The sequence below is a fragment of the Dendrobates tinctorius genome, unplaced genomic scaffold (assembly GCF_039654945.1).
Source record: "Dendrobates tinctorius isolate UK_male_01 unplaced genomic scaffold, ASM3965494v1 ptg000294l, whole genome shotgun sequence".
NCBI lineage: Eukaryota > Metazoa > Chordata > Amphibia > Anura > Dendrobatidae > Dendrobates > Dendrobates tinctorius.
The window spans coordinates 1,256,525-1,272,271 of NW_027361961.1; the positions used below are offsets into that span (position 1 = coordinate 1,256,525).

Genomic DNA, 15,747 nt, shown 5'->3' on the forward strand with positions numbered 1-15,747 from the left:
ACACTCTGAAAACTAGCCATGTGGCTGTTTCAAGATGCACAATATGGAGACACTTGAAGAAAAATGGGCGGCATGGACGAGTTGTCAGAAGAAAGCCATTACTGCACAAATGTCACAAAGTATCTCGCCTACAATACGCAAAACAGCACAAACAAGCCTCAAAACTTCTGGAACAAGATATAATTTGGAGTCATGAGACCAAAATTGAACTTTTTGGCCACAACCATAAACATTACATTTGGAGAGAGTTCAGCAAGGCCTATGATAAAAGGAACACCATTCCTACTGTAAAGCACAGAGTTGGATCGCTGATGTTTTGGGGATGTGTGAGCTACAAAGGCACAAAAAACTTGATCAAAGTTGAAAGAAAGATGAATGCAGCATGTTATCGGCAATTAATGGAGGCAAATTTTCACTCATCAGCCCTGAAGCTGCGTATGGGACATACTTGAACGTTACAAGATGACAACAATCCAAAACATAAGGCCAAGTCGACCTGTCATTGGCTAGAGCAGAACAAAGTGAAGTTTCTGGGTTGGCCATCTCAGTCTCCTCTCCAAATGCTGCAGACCCGCAAAAAGAATTGACATGCTGCGGAAATAAACCCGCAGCTAATCCGCTCGGATTTTTCCGCAGCATGTTCACATCAATCACAGATCATGGGTGCACTCACTACACTAAGCAGCCAATCACAGTAATGTATGAGCTCATGTGAGAAGAGCCCAATCACAACAAAGCATTGCCAATCATTTCCCACTTGTACACACTGTTCAAAGTCTCATCCTCGACTCCTCCCGGTCCCCAGTCAGGAGGGAAGAAGCTAAAGCCCCCTTCACACATAGCAAGATCGCTGGCGATATCGCTAAAGCGTCACCGATTTTGTGATGCAACAGCGATATCGCTAGCGATCTCGCTACATGTGACACTTACCTCCGACCGGCCCCCCGCTGGATATCGCTGATCGCGCGAGATCGTCCTGGTCCATTTCTCGTCGTCGGCTTCCTGCTGGCGCCGACAAGCGACACATGGATGCGGGAGGAAGTGATCACCAGAGCTGCCGTCTGACAGGTAAGTAACGACCGCCGACCGCTGCTGCATCGCTGGTGAGATCTGCCTGTTTGGCAGCTCGCTAAATGTAATGGGACCTTAAGCAAACAGCAGGGAAAAAACATTTGGCTCAGCTCCCAGTGGTAAGCCAACCCCCCTCTCCCGTCGTTTTGTCCGGGATTGTTCACTAACGACGCATCACTACTGTGCGAACAGAACAGCCATATATATGGAGTGTGGCTCTGTGGGTGGAGGTCGGTGCTGGAGGCTCCATTATTCTCTATGTGGAGTGCGGCTCTGTGGGTGGAGGTCGGTGCTGGAGGCTCCATTATTCTATATGTGGAGTGCGGCTCTGCGGGTGGAGGTCGGTGCTGGAGGCTCCATTATTCTCTATGCGGAGTGCGGCTCTGTGGGTGGAGGTCGGTGCCGGAGGCTCCATTATTCTCTACGTGGAGTGCGGCTCTGCGGGTGGAGGTCGGTGCTGGAGGCGCCATTATTCTCTATGTGGAGTGCGGCTCTGGGGGTGGAGGTCTGTGCTGGAGGCTCCATTCTCTATGTGGAGTGCGGCTCTGCGGGTGGAGGTCGGTGCTGGAGGCTCCATTATTCTCTATGTGGATTGCGGCTCTGGGGGTGGAGGTCTGTGCTGGAGGCTCCATTCTCTATGTGGAGTGCGGGTGGAGGTCGGTGCCGGAGGCTCCATTATTCTATATGTGGAGTGCGGCTCTGCGGGTGGAGGTCGGTGCTGGAGGCTCCATTATTCTCTATGTGGAGTGCGGCTCTGCGGGTGGAGGTCGGTGCTGGAGGCTCCATTATTCTCTATGTGGATTGCGGCTCTGGGGGTGGAGGTCTGTGCTGGAGGCTCCATTCTCTATGTGGAGTGCGGGTGGAGGTCGGTGCCGGAGGCTCCATTATTCTATATGTGGAGTGCGGCTCTGCGGGTGGAGGTCGGTGCTGGAGGCTCCATTATTCTCTATGTGGAGTGCGGCTCTGCGGGTGGAGGTCGGTGCTGGAGGCTCCATTATTCTCTATGTGGAGTGCGGCTCTGCGGGTGGAGGTCGGTGCTGGAGGCTCCATTATTCTCTATGTGGAGTGCGGGTGGAGGTTGGTGCTGGAGGCTCCATTATTCTCTATGTGGAGTGCGGGTGGAGGTAGGTGCTGGAGGCTCCATTATTCTCTATGTGGAGTGCGGCTCTGCGGGTGGAGGTCGGTGCTGGAGGCTCCATTCTCTATGTGGAGTGCGGCTCTGGGGGTGGAGGTCTGTGCTGGAGGCTCCATTATTCTCTATGTGGAGGTTGGTGCTGGAGGCTCCATTTTTCTCTATGTGGAGTGTGGCTCTGCTGGTGGAGGACGGTGCTGGAGACTCCACTATTCTCTATGTGGAGTGGGGCTCTGCGGGTGGAGGTCGGTGCCGGAGGCTCCATTACTCTCTATGTGGAGTGCGGCTGTGCGGGTGGAGGTCGGTGCCAGAGGCTCTATTATTTTCTATATGTGGAGTGCGGCTCTGCGGGTGGAGGTCGGTTCTGGAGGCTCCATTATTCTCTATGTGGAGTGCTGCTCTGCGGGTGGAGGTAGGGGCTGGAGGCTCCATTATTCTCTATGTGGAGTGCGGCTCTGCGGGTGGAGATCGGTGCTGGAGGCTCCACTATTCTCTATGTGGAGTGCGGCTGTGCGGGTGGAGGTAGGTGCTGGAGGCTCCATTATTCTCTGTGGAGTGCGGCTCTGCGGGTGGATGTCTGTGCTGGAGGCTCCATTATTCTCTATGTGGAGTGCGGCTCTCGGGGTGGAGTTCTGTGCTGGAGGCTCCATTATTCTCTATGTGGAGTGCGACTGCGGGTGGAGGTTGGTGCTGGAGGCTCCATTATTCTCTATGTGGAGTGCGGCTCTGCGGGTGGAGGTCGGTGCTGGAGGCTCCATTATTCTCTATGTGGAGTGTGGCTCTGAGGGTGGAGGTCGGTGCTGGAGGCTCCATTATTCTCTATGTGGAGTGTGGCTCTGCTGGTGGAGGACGGTGCTGGAGACTCCACTATTCTCTATGTGGAGTGCGGCTGTGCGGGTGGAGGTCGGTGCCAGAGGCTCCATTATTTTCTATATGTGGAGTGCGGCTCTGCGGGTGGAGGTCGGTTCTGGAGGCTCCATTATTCTCTATGTGGAGTGCGGCTCTGCGGGTGGAGATCGGTGCTGGAGGCTCCATAATTCTCTATGTGGAGTGCGGCTCTGCGGGTGGTGGTCGGTGCTGGAGGCTCCATTATTCTCTATGTGGAGTGAGGCTTTGCGGGTGGTGGTCGGTGCTGGAGGCTCCACTATTCTCTATGTGGAGTGCCGCTCTGCGGATGGAGGTCGGTGCTGGAGGCTCCATTATTCTCTATGTGGAGTGCGGCTGTGCGGGTGGAGGTAGGTGCTGGAGGCTCCATTATTCTCTATGTGGAGTGCGGCTCTGCGGGTGGATGTCTGTGCTGGAGGCTCCATTATTCTCTATGTGGAGTGCGACTCTGCGGGTGGAGGTTGGTGCTGGAGGCTCCATTATTCTCTATGTGGAGTGCGGCTATGCGGGTGGAGGTCTGTGCTGGAGGCTCCATTATTCTCTATGTGGAGTGCGACTCTGCGGGTGGAGGTTGGTGCTGGAGGCTCCATTATTCTCTATGTGGAGTGCGCTCTGCGGGTGGAGGTCGGTGCTGGAGGCTCCATTCTCTATGTGGAGTGTGGCTCTGAGGGTGGAGGTCGGTGCTGGAGGCTCCATTATTCTCTATGTGGAGTGCGGCTCTGCTGGTGGAGGACGGTGCTGGAGACTCCATTATTCTCTATGTGGAGTGAGGCTCTGCGGGTGGAGGTCAGTGCTGGAGGCTCCACTATTCTCTATGTGGAGTGCGGCTCTGCGGGCGGAGGTCGGTGCTGGAGGCTCCATTATTCTCTGTGGAGTGCGGCTCTGCAGGTGGAGGTAGGTGCTGGAGGCTCCATTATTCTCTATGTGGAGTGCGGCTCTGGGGGTGGAGGTCGGTGCTGGAGGCTCCATTATTCTCTATGTGGAGTGCGACTCTGCGGGTGGAGGTCGATGCTGGAGGCTCCATTATTCTCTATGTGGAGTGCGGCTCTGCGGGTGGAGATCGGTGCTGGAGGCTCCATTATTCTCTATGTGGAGTGCGGCTCTGCGGGTGGAGGTAGGTGCTGGAGGCTCCATTATTCTCTATGTGGAGTGCGGCTCTGCGGGTGGAGGTCGGTGCTGGAGGGTCCATTATTCTCTATGTGGAGTGCGGCTCTGCAGGTGGAGGTCGGTGCTGGAGGCTCCATTCTCTATGTGGAGTGCGGCTCTGCGGGTGGAGGTAGGTGCCGGAGGCTCCATTATTCTCTATGTGGAGTGCGGCTCTGCGGGTGGAGGTCGGTGCTGGAGGCTCCAATCTCTATGTGGAGTGCGGCTCTGCGGGTGGAGGTAGGTGCCGGAGGCTCCATTATTCTCTATGTGGTGTGTGGCTCTGCGGGTGGAGGTCGGTGCTGGAGGCTCCATTATTCTCTATGTGGAGTGCGGCTCTGGGGGTGGAGGTAGGTGTTGGAGGCTCCATTATTCTCTATGTGGAGTGCGGCTCTGCGGGTGGAGGTAGGTGTTGGAGGCTCCATTATTCTCTATGTGGAGTGCTGCTCTGCGGGTGGTGGTCTGTGCTGGAGGCTCCATTATTCTCTACGTGGAGTGCGACTCTGCGGGTGGAGGTCGGTGCTGGAGGCTCCATTATTCTCTATGGGGAGTGTGGCATCAGGGTTCCAAGTTCTGCAATACGAAACCAGACCAAGGAAGGCCTATAACGCATTTAGAGTTGTTGGAGGACTCCACAGTGGTCTTCCGGTCATCTGTTAGATGTTTCGTCTGGTGGGCAATGCAGTGTCCTAGTCACTTGCTTTTGACACCACTGGACTTGTTGTTCGAGACCTTGCTTTTCTGCTCCGCCAGGTAGTTTAGAAGGGACAAGGAATGGACTGTGCAGGTAACTTATAACTGTCACCTCTCCTGCAGTTAGGCCAAAATTTGAGACATCTGGTGTTCAGTTCCTTTTATCTCTGGAAAGTCCCAAGGCATTGTCTGGTTTGTGGCGGCCATTTTAAGCAATTGATTATAGTGTATATACAGATAATGCCTTGGGGACTTTCCAGAGATAAAGAGGAAATAAACACCAGATGTATCAAAGTTTGGCCTAACTGCAGGAATGGCGACATTTATACGTTAGTTGCTTAATCAGCCTGTTGCTATGCCTTAACCGCAATATTCCATATATTTAGATAACCAATACCAGAGAAGCTTGACCATATGATCCTTAACTAATCTGCCCTTCTATATGCAGCTATAAAAGCATATGTTACTCAATAGCATCAGTATTGATGGAATGTTATTCTGTCACCTGGGTGTGCAGTGTCATTCTTGAGCGCTCTAATACTCAGCCTAATTGGGAACGGACGCCGCACATACAGGGATAGATGTATCCTAACAAACTTTCCTTCACATCTGGCACATTAATACTAGAAATCTATTGCACAGGGGATATCGCAGCCAATCCCCACAAGAAGAATCCTGGAAACACAGAATTAGAAATGATTCTTTCTCCGCAGTTTCTATAGGACTCAACACATTCCTGATTCCGGAGAATAATAGAAATACGGCAGAAACCAGAGGAAGAAAGCTCAGAGAAGAAGCTTCATAGAAAGACATTGAAGTTACAGACGCCATTTTGGGAGAAAGTGATTTCAGCACTTTACTGAGTAATTCCCACCAGGACTGTAGCAGGTAAAGACCCCAATACCCACAGGTGTCCCTTCTAATTGGGGGGAAACTATCCCCTCTAATAATCCTCGGACAGTTCTGACAAACACGGGAAAGTGCCCCTTTATGGAGGGGACAGAAAGTCTGTTTAGTCACTTTAGCTCCATAGTATCAGCTCTAATCCAATGGTGAGAGAGCGATTTACCCCGAAGAGTCACAGATTGTGGGGTTGTTATATAATGTTATATTTAGGGGGTTTTGTTTTGTCTCCTTATAAGAATCACAATGGGTTTGTTCCATTTCCCCTGATAGAAACAAACGACCCAACTATGAAAGACGGGAACCAAGGAAACGTATTACTCTCATAGTAAATTGCTCCTTTCTTGGCCCCCACACACAATGTTCCCGCAGTACCTCCATTCCCCTACACATTATGATAGTACAAGATGCTCCACACAATATGCTTCCACCCAAAACACTAAATAAATCCTCACTTATCTCCATTCTTGATACCATACAGTGCCACTTTCTTGGTTCCCACACACAGTATAATTTTTCCACAGTACCTCGCTCCCCAATTTTTGGGGGGTGTTTTTCATGTAATATATGGAAGCCTACAAGAAAATGCTAAAATAAAAAACAACATAATATAAAGAGAAAATAAAACACTGTACATGGAGACAGTTATCAAATAACTCCTGTCTTGTTCTTACAAACAATCTTTTCTAAAATCCTCAAACTTCTGTGTGTGACTCAGACCTGAGATCTAACGTGATAGAAGATTACAGTGCGGGGAAGACGGGAAACCTTCATATAGACGGCCGGTGGGGATGGAGTCAGTGACGGACTCTGGCCAAATATATTTCTAGAGCCGTAGTAGGAGATGAAGATGTCGTCCTCATCATGAAGTAGTTATTTCTCCTGTCCCGTGTAATGAATATCTCCTCATATGTTTCCCTTATTATCTCCAGTAATTGTATTATTACACAGGATTTTTATCATGTTACATCGGCTCATCTTCTCATTCAGATCTCTACAATATCGGATCCTCTCAGTGAAGATCTTCTATATAAGAGAATTTTCCTGATTTACCCATCAATGATGGATATGGACAGAGACAAGATGGCGGAGAGGATATTACACCTCACCCTAGAGATCCTCTTCCAGCTTACTGGAGAGGTGAGAGATTCTGATGGCGTCACATTACATCATTCTTATCTATGGGAATAACAGATGGACAGAACTGGAGAGGTGAGGACTCTGGAAATGTCTGTAGTGAGATTAATTAATGTGTCTCTCCATAACCAGGATTACACAGTAGTGAAGAAGACCTCTAGTGAGCGCTGTGAGGACCCTGTGTCTGAGGGATGGGGAAGACCCCTGAAACAAATCCCAAGGCTTACATGTAACCCCCTGGTATATGAGAACATCAATGACCAGAAGATCCTAGAACTCACCTACAAGATGATTGAGCTGCTGACTGGAGAGGTGACACTGCTGGGAATGCTGGGACATTATACAGTAACGCTATGAAGAGATCGGGGGATGAAGGTATGACTGTATCATTGTATGTGTCAGGTTCCTATAAGGTGTCAGAATTTCGCCGTCTATTTCTCCATGGAGGAGTGGGAGTATTTGGAAGGACACAGATATCTGTACAAGGACGTCATGATGAAGGTTCCCCAGCCCCTCACATCACCAGGTAATAGACAGGACTAAATACACCCGGCCTATAATTATCTGTATGTAAAGAATGAATTCAGTCCTTGTATGTATTTCCTCCAGATCTATCCAGTAAGAGGACAGCACCAGAGAGATGTCCCCGTCCTCTTCTTCCACAGAACTGTAAACAAGAAGATCCCAGTGTTCCTCAGGATCATCAGGTAGATGGAGAGAAGGTGTCAGGAGTAGAGTTGAGCGACTTTGGTCGGATCGGGTTTCATGAAACAAAATTTGTTTCAGATGAAACTCGTCCGACTAGGGCAAAAAAAGTCGGAGTTTCGTCTGCTCAATGCTGACTTTTATTTCCCATTGACTTGCATTGGGGTCGGGTTTCGGACGAAACTCCGACTTTTTTTGCCCTAGTCGGACGAGTTTCATCTGAAACAAATTTTGTTTCATGAAACCCGATCCGACCAAAGTCGCTCAACTCTAGTCAGGAGATCTCCCCTGTGATGTGTAGACGGCTGTGAAGGTCTTGTGCTCCGTCTTGTTTTATCCACCAGTATTATATGTTTTATACTTGTGTAATGAGAACGGTGGAGATGGCAGGATTAGAGCTGATCATAGATGTGACTTCTCCATATGTGACTTTTCGAATATTTGTTTCAGGGTGAAGATCGGGCCCATATTAATACTACAGAGAAATATGTGAAGGGTGATGAGCGGTGTAAAGAGGAGATTCCTACATATGACTACCCAGGTGAGTAGTAACCACTTAATGCAGAGAAGTCATTCTCTTCCTAGTCACCGGCTGTGGCTGCTTATCGATTGTCTATTCTGGTCGTATCACAATCGTGTGATCACCATTTTGCCTCTAGACCACAACATTCTGCTCCATTTGGAAATGTTGAAGTTACTCTGTGAAACTGTTAAATCCTTTTCTATAGAACTTACAACCTAGAGTATCCATCTACCCCCTGGGATTAGAAGACGCTGACTGTTAGGTGCCGAGATCTGTAAATTAGAAAGCCAAATGACGTAGAATGTGCTGGCAAGTTAGAAAATCACTTGAAGCAAAACATTATGATGGTCCTGTAAGAGAAAGCGGAGGGTAATGATGCTGTTGGCTTCCTAGATCCCTGATATCTTATTGGATGAATCTACCTTCTCTCCCTTCTGTGCTGCTGAATGTTCTCATATGGTCCCTACAAGACCAGGTCCAGTCTTTCTGGCCAAACGTCACTTTTATGATTGACAACATTAACCCATTAGTGACAGAGCCAATTTGGTACTTAATGACCAAGCCAATTTCGACAATTCTAAAAGCCAGAAGGGGTTGCGGTCACTGAGGAGCGCCAGGAAAGCGGTCTCTCAGGATTAGATATGAGTGAGTGAACCACCGCAGCTCCAGCCGTATGCCTCCAACGAAGTGAAGTAGACAACTGAAATAAACGGTCGACGGAGCGCTAGGAACACAAGGACAGGGTTGTATTTCTATAGCCCACAACGCGTTTTGACGGTAACACAGTCTTCATCAGGTGGCAGTGTATTATTAGTAGCCAGGAATGGGCATTTATACAACAAGGAACCAATCATAAAATGCATGCAATCAACAAGTCACATGATAGAATAAGTCAAATGACAAAGTAAGATTAAAAAAAAATGCAAAAGACAATGTGAGCATGAAATAAAAAAACAATAAAAACATGATATAAAAATACATAATATAAATATAAAACCCAATTGAAAGGTTTGTGTAAAAACATATAAAATTAAAATAGTAAAAGGAATAAAACTATCTCGTCACTTTTTCAATAGTCAAATTCAATCCCTCAGGAGCCAATGTGCCCAGCCTAAATATCCAAAAGCTTTCTCTATTCATTAAATTACTGTAGCGATCAGATACAGTGTCTGGTATATAATCAATAATGATCAGTTTTAATGATTTTGGTTTCTTCTGATGCATGGATAGGAAATGTTTGGATAAACAGTGCAGTAAAAAAAACGTTCTGAATGTTCTGGCGGTGTTTATTTAACCGCATGTGCATAGTTTGTATGGTGCGGCCTACATAATAAAGCCTGCAACCACATTCTATTAAATATACTACGAAAGTTGATTGGCAGTTGACAAAATGATTAATTTTATAACTGATGCCCGTGGTATTAGATCTAAATTCCTTAGCACCGTTAATAATGGATAAACAATACAGGTACTTTGCAGTTCTACAAGCAAAGCATCCAGGGTTCACGGCCGTTTCGACCCCAGATCCGGGACAAGGGTTCAGAGTTGTATTGCTCGGTGCAACAAGGTTGCGGAGGGTACGGTTTCTTCTATAAACTGTTCTAGGCCGGATGGGGATATGTCCCGAAAGTATGGGATCACCCTCCAGAATAAACCAATATTTCGTCAGGAGCCTCTGTATCATCACATGTGATTGATTAAATGTGGTGACAAAGCTTCATTTACCAATTTCAGGAGTAGAGGACACTGGCATTATAAGACACACCTCCATTTAACATAAAAAAAACATTTTTTTCTCTTTTTCTTCACCAAATTTGGGGGTGCGTCTTATAATCAGGTGCGTCTTATAAAGCGACCTGATTATACATGTCTACTTTACATCAGCACAATTTGGGAAACATCATTTTTTGTTATTAGGACGTTAAAATGGTTAAAAGTTGACCAGCGATTTCTTATTTTTCCAACAAAATTTACAAAACCATTTTTTTAGGGAGCACCTCACATTTGAAATGAGTTTGGGGGGTCAATATGATGGAAAATACCCAAAGGTGACACTATTCTAAAAACTGCACCCTTCAAGGTGCGCAAAACCACATTCAGGAAGTTTATTGACCCTTCAGGTGCTTCACGAGAACTAAAGCAATGTGGAAGGGAAAAAAATGAACATTTTTACTTTTTTCACAAAAAAATTATTTTGGAACCAATTTTTTTTTTATTTGCCCAAGGGTTTCAGGAGAAAATGGACCTCAAAATTTGTTGTGCAATTTCTCCAGAGTACATCGTTACCCAATATGAGGGGAAAAGCCACTGTTTGGGTGCATGGCAGGGCTCAGAAGGGAGGGAGCACCATTTGACTTTTTGAATGGAAAATTGGCTGGAATCAATGGTGGCACCATGTCGCATTTGGAGACCCCCCCCAATTCTAACTCCAACCCTAACCCCAACATACCTCTAACTCTAATCCTGACCATAACCCTAACTTTAGCCCCAACCCTAACTTTAGCCAAACTCACTTTATCCCAACTCTAATCCTAATGGAAAAATGGAAATAAATACAATTTTTCAATTTATTATTTTTACCTAACTAAGGAGGTGATAAAGGGGAGGTTTGATTTACACTTTTTTTTATTTTGATCACTGCGATCACATCAGAGGAGAGAGAAATTAAATGGAAAATTAGACTTTTTTTTTTGAGGTCGCTGTTATACCGTTAATAACGGTGATCTCAAAACTGGCGTTGGTAAAAACAGACCTGAAACATGTTCTCAGGGGTCTAAACTACCTCACGGTAGCTGAGCCCTGAAGAAATTCCGACTCTGGGGGGGCGTTATACCCTTATTCCTCAGCGCCGTTAAAAAGTGGAGCTGTGGTTTAAGTACCCTTAACTGCCACTGTTAAAAGGTTATCGGCAGTCGGTAAGGGGTTAAATGAGCAGTGAGGCCAAGTGAGAATTTCTGTACAATAGCAACAGAGTTTCCCTATATCCTAACTTTTCAATTTCTTTTAAAACCAACTAACTTCAAGGAGGATTTTGATAAACTACATAAAAAACACTACACTTGTCCCATGATATAGCTCTGAGCTGTGTGTGGCTGATGGCTGTAATATACATTTATTTACACCTGCAAGGAGATGTGTTGGCATGGCTCGAGCCCTGGTTTCATGGAATCACTCCATATCATAAATTCCGTTATGTTTTCAATCCTGGCGAATTCAGATTACTGCACAGTCTCTCCTGAAATGGGGGGCGCTAATACTTTCTCTACTCTTATCTTTGACTATCTAATATTTCTTCTTGAAAATCATCTGACAGAAAATATTGGTTCTTACGATAGTTTAGATTGCCAAGAATCAACAAGCCTCATACTGTAACTACTCCAGAGAGGTTTCACCACTAGTTAGTAATTTTTTACTGATGAAGATTGTTGAGTTTGATCATTTCAGAAGATGTGTTATTGTCTATAGTCACAGTTTTTGACTCCAGTAGTTAGTTCTCAAAATACTCTTCTAGTTCCTGCAGCCAATTTTGTGATTCTAGTCAGGGCCCATTTTTCATACCTGACGTGTCACTATATGTGGTGATAATTTTAGAATTCTTCACAAAATATAAGCCCAATTTTTCTCTAGTCACCTTCCACGACAGCAGTATCGGAGGATGTCTACCCGCCCTAATGGGGGACAGGAAACACAAAGAGATTAAATACCCCTCCCCTTCCTACAACCACCAGTGTTTTTCCTGTCCCCTATGGGGCATGAAGAGGTTTCCTGATGGTGCTGCTGTGGCCGGCGATCTGGGGCATCCAGACTTAATTATTGTCGGGCAGCTGAGGTCGGGGGCTCTGCTCCCCTCCTCTATGTGTTGCTCCCGTCTCCATGGTCTTCATGCAACCCGGGACCTTTTCCTGCCCCTCTTGCGCCTCCTTGGGAGGTAAAGCGGGGCAGTGATGTGCAGCCGGGGTCCTCTTGCAGCTCCCCAGCTTCCTCTTCTCATGCCGGCAGAATCCTGATGCAGCGCTTACCGGAAGTGACGTTAGGCCGAACTTCCGGTTCACTTCCTGTGTGTTCCATGGTAGAACACACACGCTCCCGGCATGTGTTGTGGTTGCTTCGGATCTGCTGGCATGTTGGGGCGTTCCCTCCGGGGTTCCCCCCGGGCGACCTGGGGGAGGAGGAGCACAAGTATCAAACGCTGGGACCTAGGTTATTTAATCCTGGTCGGGGGATGCCTCCAGGTAAGGTCCATTGTTTGTGTCTTTGTGTGACCACTGATGGACTGACCATGAATGGTGACAAAGCCTCCCTTTCTGCTTATGCAGAGCCCAGTATTTACCATCCTACTGTAAGTAGTGGATGAAGATCCCTTGCTTTCTGGGTATGTCCTAATGGGAGACTTAGTTCACCTTTCTCTCTCTCTTTAGGGAGACAGGGTCCCTGCCCCTAAGTGTCCAGCCACAAGTGTGGTGTATGTGTTACCAGGCTTCCCTCAGTATATAAGAAGAAGCTTTGCCAGCCCTGCACTTACTATGTGTTGCGTGCCGAACAGCCCTCCCTGTTGGACAGCATTAAAACCATCATCAAACAAGAGGTGCAATCCTCTATGTCCGTCTTTTCCCAGGCTCCAGTACCACAACCCCCTTCCTAAGAAAAGGAAGATGGCACCTGTGGAGTCTGATTCAAACTCGGGTGAAGTCCGTACCTCTGGTTCGGAGGTTGTTTGGGAGAATGAGGGTTTAACTTCGACCCCCAAGTCCGATAATAAAAAACATTATTTTTCCTTCGAGGATATAGAGGAATTGGTTAGTATGGTGAGAAGCACCATGGGGGTTGAGGAGGAAGAATTGAAGCAGTCAGTGCAGGTCAAAATGTTTGGGGGGCTGAAACCTAAAAAACACAAGGGTTTCCCCATACACGAAAACATCCAGAGCCTTATCCTTCATGAATGAGACCTCCCCGAGAAAGGGCTTAGCATTCCGTCAGATTTAAAAAATCGTTTTCCCCTAGACAGATTGTTCTCTATGAGAGATTCCCAAAGTAGATGTGCAGGTATCCAGGGTGACAAAAAGATGACTCTCCCGTTTGAGGACTCGTCTTAGCTCAAAGATCCCATGAATCGTAAGATCGAGAGCGTGCTAAGAAAATCCTGGGATACCTCCACTAATCTGCTAAAAACATCTCTATTCTGCTGGCTCCGTACATTAGAACACCACCTCACTCTTCCCCTCCTTCAGAAAGCAACAGGGTTCCTTGCCGATGCTTCTGCAGAATCTGTACGTGTAGCAGCTAAATCCGCAGTCCTCCCCTCAACTCAGCTAGGAGAGCTCTGTGACTGAAATCATGGAGTGGTGACTAGTGATGAGCAGGTTTACTGCTTGGGTTTTCCCGAGCATGCTCTGGTGTCTTCCGAGTATTTTGACGTGCTCGGAGATTTATTTTGTGTCGACGCAACTGCATGATTTACAGCTGCTGGACTGTTTGAATATGTGGCGCCCCTGAGGGTTCAGTCGCCACAGAGTTACTGCACCTCCTCCTGAGGTGTGGTACCCCACCATTCAGGTAAGGTGGAGACACCTGACCACACTCCAACACCTGCATCCCACACAACATAGTAGTGTAGCAAAGAACCTTTGGTGGCTCCCTGCTTGGAACACGAAGAGTGCTGGGAGATGGGTGGAGCTTAGTTGCACAAGAGAGCGGGAGATTATTAGGACTAGGTCAGTCTGTGAGAGGAGATCCCCTGAGTGGGATGGATGGAAGGAGGTGCTGCAGCAGTCTCCTGTGACCTGGAGCTGCTAGCACTGGAAAGAGATATAGAAAGCCTGATTCTCCATAAGGAAGAAAGATTTGTACGGAACGTGAGGAGAAGAAGAGAACTAAGGACTAGGATCAGAGCAGGGCCCTTCCTCAAGTTCTAAGCGCATGGCCGGGGTCCGGTCCCCGAGGTTGTATGGATACTAATGGTCCTGCAGCAGACACCGGAGGAATAGAAGTTGTCACCACTTTATTCCCACACAAGACTTGGGGGCACAACAGCAACGTGAGTGAGCTGGGACTTGGTAGCAAGGAGTCCCCGAAGCAGGCTACAGCTGTCTGCCGTACAAGTAGAGTGCAAAGGAACATCTTAAAGGAGGAACTTGGGTTTAACATACAGCCACAAGTACTTCATTACAAGCGCTAGAAAGGAGACGTTCAGAGAAGGCATATGTTGGCGGAGTGTTGGAATGGAGTACTTCATCTTGCCTGGAGGTTGGATGAGCCCCTGACCTGGAGGACACGGCACCGAGGCGGGCACCTGTATGCACAACAGACTGAGTAAAGCTTTGGAACTACATGCCCTGGTGTCCTCTGCTTATTCCTGCGCCAACCCATTCAGCACTGCTACATCTCTGTGCTTAACACTGCACCATTACACTCTCCTCACTAGCTCTTCATCTACACTGCCCTGCGACTACGGCCCTACCTGTGGAGGGCCACAACATCGTTGCTGCACCACACCATCTGTCCCAGGGGATCTGTCTGCAGTGTCGGCTTAACACCTTCATTGCCGAACACCACAGGTGGCGTCACGAATCATCCACTTATAAACTTTAATCAGCCACTTTTAACACCATTCCTTTTACAATGGACACCCAGGGCCACGGACCGGGTCACTGCCACTGTGACATCTCCCATTGAAACCAACGGGCCCGGTACCGAGTACACCACGGCCCTGGCGGGCGACCCAAATACATGTGGGGGTTGCCTGTTAGGGAATCCCCACATGTATTCAGGTTGTCTAGCAGCCACAAATCAAGCAACTGCATCGACGCAAACTAAATCTCTGAACACCTCTATGGCTAAGCTTTGTACCATTCCCTTTCAGGGTCACTATGTTTTCGGTCCAGCTCTCGATGGGATCTTGGAGAAAGCTACGGACAAAAAGAAAGCGCTCCCTGAACAGAAAAATCCTAGCAAATGTTTTTTCGTCCCTCCCGAGATCAGCCTTCCCAGAGGAAATACAAAGAGAAAGGCAAATCAGGTCATTGGAGCTATATAAAAGGTGGAAGGGCAAAAATATCCTTGTCCCCCACCACCAGCAAGCTCCTGAGACGCAATGACTGCTCCCCTGTCGGGGGTCGATTCTCGGGTTTCTTCACACAGTGTCAGTCCATCTCCACAAACCAGTGGGTCCTCTGTACCATTTGGGATGGATTGAAACTAGAGTTCGAGAGTTTTCCCCCCTCAATGCCAGAGAGTTACCTCACTAAAAAATACACTCAAGGTCTGCTTCAAGCAAAGGTGATCTCTTGAGTACCCCTACAAGAGATAGGCAGGGGCCACTATTCTCGCCTCTTCCTACTCTAGAAGCCCTCCGGGAAGCACAGAATTATCATCAATCTGACACCCCTGAATCAAGTGATCACTTACAGGCGGTTCAAGATGGAATCGATAAAATCAGCAATCCCACTCATTGGACAGTATTGGGTAATGGCTACGATAGATCTGAAGGATGCCTATTACTATGTACCAATCTATCCAGATCATCGGCGGTTTGGTTCCTCAGATTCGAGGTTTCTCA

The 15,747-nt window shown here is 47.7% G+C and overlaps 1 protein-coding gene across 1 annotated transcript in view; it reads left to right on the plus strand.

Moving 5' to 3' along the window:
• LOC141072977 (uncharacterized) overlaps nt 1–15,747 on the plus strand; it is a 244,580-nt gene that overhangs the window by 222,390 nt on the left and 6,443 nt on the right. The window contains 5 exon segments of the mRNA XM_073560243.1: nt 6,818–6,967; nt 7,097–7,276; nt 7,367–7,490; nt 7,574–7,671; nt 8,120–8,210. Of these exon segments, the coding sequence (XP_073416344.1) occupies nt 6,818–6,967; nt 7,097–7,276; nt 7,367–7,490; nt 7,574–7,671; nt 8,120–8,210 (643 nt within the window).